At 40.9% G+C, this 4,362-nt stretch overlaps 1 protein-coding gene across 1 annotated transcript; it reads left to right on the top strand.

Moving 5' to 3' along the window:
* The first annotated feature begins 398 nt into the window (after positions 1-398).
* LOC103941449 (serine hydroxymethyltransferase 4-like) lies at positions 399-3,040 on the top strand. Its single transcript, XM_009351639.3, has 4 exons — positions 399-1,083; positions 1,812-2,202; positions 2,308-2,409; positions 2,596-3,040. Exons 1-4 carry the CDS (start codon positions 406-408, stop codon positions 2,838-2,840), a joined length of 1,416 nt encoding a protein of 471 aa, XP_009349914.1. The 5' UTR covers positions 399-405; the 3' UTR covers positions 2,841-3,040.
* The last annotated feature ends 1,322 nt before the right edge of the window (positions 3,041-4,362 follow it).

Below are 4,362 nucleotides of genomic sequence, written 5' to 3'. Positions count from 1 at the left end.
ATTACGGCATACTAATATTCTTCTTCACTTAAAGTGAGAGGTTTTAGGTTCGATTCTTGCCAAAGTCGAATTTGAACCACATTTTTACCAACTTATTGTGGAACTTAGCTCACTCTCCCCTATTATAAATATCATCGTTTGTTAATAAATAAATAAATAAAAAAAAAAAAGAGGTCATGAATTGTGAAATGAAGGATGATGATTCAGGAAGCCACTAATCCACATTTGACACCAACCACAAAAGAATCCCAGAAGGCCAAAATAGTATTTTCAGCAAATACAGCTCCTATAACCCCAATTATCATTTTGCCGCAGGCACGCCACCACCCCCGCACACCCGGACCACTTTCTCTCATTTACCTTCGTTTTCTTCCTCCGCCTTTCTTCTTCTTCGATCCCATCCCAATGGAACCAGTAAACGCTTGGGGAAACTCCTCCCTCGTGAGCGTGGACCCCGAAATCCACGACCTCATCGAGAAGGAGAAGCGCCGCCAATGTCGAGGAATCGAGCTCATTGCCTCCGAAAACTTCACCTCCTTCGCCGTCATTGAGGCCCTCGGCAGCGCCTTGACCAACAAGTACTCCGAGGGCATGCCCGGCAACCGCTATTACGGCGGCAACGAGTTCATCGACGAGATCGAGAACCTGTGCCGCTCACGTGCCCTTCAGGCCTTCCACCTCGACGCCACCAAATGGGGCGTCAACGTCCAGCCCTACTCCGGTTCTCCTGCCAACTTCGCCGCCTACACCGCCGTCCTCAATCCCCACGACCGCATCATGGGGTTGGACCTTCCCTCTGGCGGTCACCTGACCCACGGGTACTACACTTCCGGCGGGAAGAAGATCTCGGCCACCTCGATATACTTCGAGAGTCTGCCTTACAAGGTCAGTTCCTCAACTGGGTTCATCGATTACGACAAGTTGGAGGAGAAGGCCTTGGATTTCAGGCCACGTTTGATCATTTGCGGCGGCAGTGCCTACCCCAGAGACTGGGATTACGCACGGTTCCGGGCCATCGCGGATAAGTGCGGTGCCCTTTTGCTCTGTGACATGGCTCACATTAGTGGCCTTGTTGCTGCTCAGGTATGTGCTTTTTTTTTTTTTTTTTTTTTGTGAATCGTTTGTGTTTTGGTTAATCAGATCTGATGGGTTTGCTTAAATTTGATGTTAATGAATTGGGTTTGTGTGATTTACTTAATTTGATTGAGCAGATCTGGTTTTTGATTTCGATTCGATTCGATTCTTATTTGTTTGTAGTTACTCACATTTCTTATGATCCAATCTGAATGTCTTTGAATATCTTTGATTCACTGCTCAATGTTTTAATTACGTTGTTTTGAATCAAGATCTGGAATCTGCAAAATTCCGATAATTTTAGGTCTATCTTTCACTAGGATGCAAATGGAAATGGATGCAATTAGTAAAATGGGTGTTCTAGAGGGGATGAAATTGGAAAAGTAAATTTCTTTTGGTTAATTTAATATGCAGTAGATCTGCACTGCACTGCACATTCAATTGTTTGGCTTTGCTTTGCTTGCACAATTTCTGGATCTGGATATTGACTGGTGGCCTTTTGCTAGATTTGGTTTTCTATGTTCTTCATCTCTGTTTCAATATAATATTTGTTGCAGGGGTAAATTTCATTTGCAACTCTAAATTGCATTGCATTCGGATAATTGTTGACATTGTTTTATTTTATTTGGCTTAACACATGACGGGTGCAGCTTTGCTTTTAGTATTACTGGCTTTACCGTGCTTGTAATAGATTCTATGTTCTTACTCTGTAGTTTGTCTTCTTTCTTTGGGTATAGGAAGCTGCAAATCCCTTTGAGTACTGTGACATTGTCACAACCACAACCCACAAGAGCTTGAGGGGTCCTAGGGCTGGTATGATCTTCTACAGGAAGGGACCAAAACCACCCAAGAAGGGCCAGCCCGAGGATGCAGTTTACGACTTTGAAGACAAGATCAACTTTGCTGTTTTCCCCTCCCTTCAGGGTGGTCCTCACAATCACCAGATTGGTGCCCTAGCTGTTGCTCTTAAGCAGGCCATGACACCTGGGTTTAAGGCCTATGCCAAACAAGTCAAGGCCAACGCTGTTGCCCTTGGAAACTACTTGATGAGCAAGGATTACAAGCTTGTTACAGGAGGAACAGAGAACCACCTTGTTCTGTGGGATCTCAGGCCTCTTGGTTTGACCGGTAAAGTGTTCAATTTTCTCGAATGATAAATGTGATGGCCACGAGCATTTCTTTTTCTTTTGTGTTTCTCCTATACAAATCTAACTCTTTGATGATGTTCTTCAGGCAACAAGGTTGAGAAGCTTTGTGACCTGTGCAACATTACTGTGAACAAGAATGCTGTTTTTGGCGACAGCAGTGCCTTGGCTCCTGGAGGAGTAAGAATTGGTAAGAAGTGCTATATGAATCGGCTTTTCCACTGTGGCTAGTTAAGAATTATCTTGTGTGTAGTAGAAAAAAAAATTCTGCATGTAGTGAATTTTCAGTTTTTGCTTATCAACCATGGTAGTACTGTATTCACAGACGTCCTTGCTGCATTTGTCCTGAAATAAGTTATGGGATGTTTGACAACAGGTGCCCCGGCCATGACATCAAGAGGTTTGGTTGAGAAGGATTTTGAGAAGATAGGGGAGTTTCTTCACAGGGCTGTAGCTCTCACCTTGAAAATCCAGAAGGAGCACGGAAAACTACTCAAGGACTTCAACAAGGGTCTGGTGAACAACAAGGACATTGAAGAACTCAAGGTTGATGTTGAGAAGTTCTCCTCCTCATTTGACATGCCCGGCTTCTCCTTGGCCGATATGAAGTACAAGGATTAATCGTAGATTAGCTGTCGATTTTTATGTTTTCCCCCAATATCCTTTTTAAAATTGTCGAGATGGCGCGTGCTGCCGAGTTTGAGATGAAATCCCGTCGGTAACTAGATGTGTTGGGTTTGTGTTTTCGCTTGTTCATCAACAAATAAACAAAGAAATCTTCAATTATTAAATATTGGAAAGCGAAAGATACGAGTTGATAACTGGATGATTTATTTTCATATAAAATGATCATAGGGGTAGAAATAAAAAAGGCCCGATAATCCAAACTCTGCATATTTTAGTAAATTCAGACAATGATATGTGAAGCGCTGAAAGATGACTACAATCCACATGGCCGCCACAACCACCAAAGACATGGATATTGGCACTACTGACCTTGTTTCTTCGAGGAATACGAAGGAGGAGATAATGAAACTGAATGAGGATCCTCTCCATCAGAGATCCTCCAATCATATCTGTTTATCGTACATCGTGCAGTTATTTTTTGTCAAGTACTGTATCCTCTAATCATATATGTTTATCGTACATAGTGCAATCATTTTTTGTCAAGTACTGTTTATATTTAACTTTAAATAAAAGATTTACAATTATTTCTGATTGCACAATTTACGATGAACAAATATGATTGAAAGATCTCCGGAATCCTTACAAAGAGAATCTAGAGAGGATCATCATTCAATGAAACATACTCCAAATAATGACAACCTCAAACCGTCTCGAGAGTTGGACTCACATAGCTGGGCAATGCATCAATCCAACCCATCCTAATAATCAGGTTGAGGTCATTTCATTTGTTACTTCTTATTAAAGGAGGTTTTGTTATACAATGTTTTAGCATCTAATGTCCATAATAAATTCTTTATAGGGTGAAAAACAAGGTTCTAAAAGACGATAGGTGCTAGTTGTGTGGTTGATTGGGACCTAGTGCCTAGGCGAACTAGACAGATTTAAGTGAACTTATTATATATCATATAAATAAGCGTGTTTATAATTAAAAAAATACGTAATTGTATTGGGATACATAAATTGAAAATACAAGGACATAAAAATTAGAAAGTATTATAACATATCGACAACATGGGAACCAAAATATAATGAGTGTTCATCCAAGTATTCAACAAGTCTCTCACAATTTATTTAAAAAAAAATACAAAATGAAAGTTATCGATTTTTTGATTAAGTGAGAGTCGCAACCTAAGTAAGTGTGTTCAGGCAAAGATTTTTCTTGGAGAAAGCTTCTTGGACCTCTGCACAGCTCTCCAAGGGATTGGCACTTTGATGTATGTATTTGGTAGTCGGGCTTTTACTTGCCTTGTGTGCTGCAGTCAGAGCTTAAAGTTAGTTCTGAAAGGTGCTTTTGTGGGGCCTTAGGTATAGGCCAACTAACCAAATACTCAGGCGTGCCACTACTATCTTAGTATAGTAGATGTAGAACAAGTATGTTTAAAGTCGATAAGTTACTCAAACTTCTTGTTATCAAAGGATTGTCATGGATGGGTTAAGTCCACATTAAGTTCTTTTT

The sequence above is a fragment of a genome, unplaced genomic scaffold, assembly GCF_019419815.1.
Source record: "Pyrus x bretschneideri cultivar Hongxiangsu unplaced genomic scaffold, Pyrus_bretschneideri_v1 Contig65, whole genome shotgun sequence".
Lineage (NCBI taxonomy): Eukaryota > Viridiplantae > Streptophyta > Magnoliopsida > Rosales > Rosaceae > Pyrus > Pyrus x bretschneideri.
Note: the sequence above shows the minus strand (reverse complement) of the source record. Positions and strands in the feature narration are given on the sequence as shown.

Bases quoted from the DNA above. Each gene is read 5' to 3' on its own strand.
- LOC103941449 (XM_009351639.3), top strand. From the start codon at position 406: ATGGAACCAGTAAACGCTTGGGGAAACTCCTCCCTCGTGAGCGTGGAC. The intron at 1,084-1,811 runs GTATGTGCTTTT...CTTTGGGTATAG, and splicing joins GTGGCCTTGTTGCTGCTCAG to GAAGCTGCAAATCCCTTTGA. The intron at 2,410-2,595 runs GTAAGAAGTGCT...GTTTGACAACAG, and splicing joins TCCTGGAGGAGTAAGAATTG to GTGCCCCGGCCATGACATCA.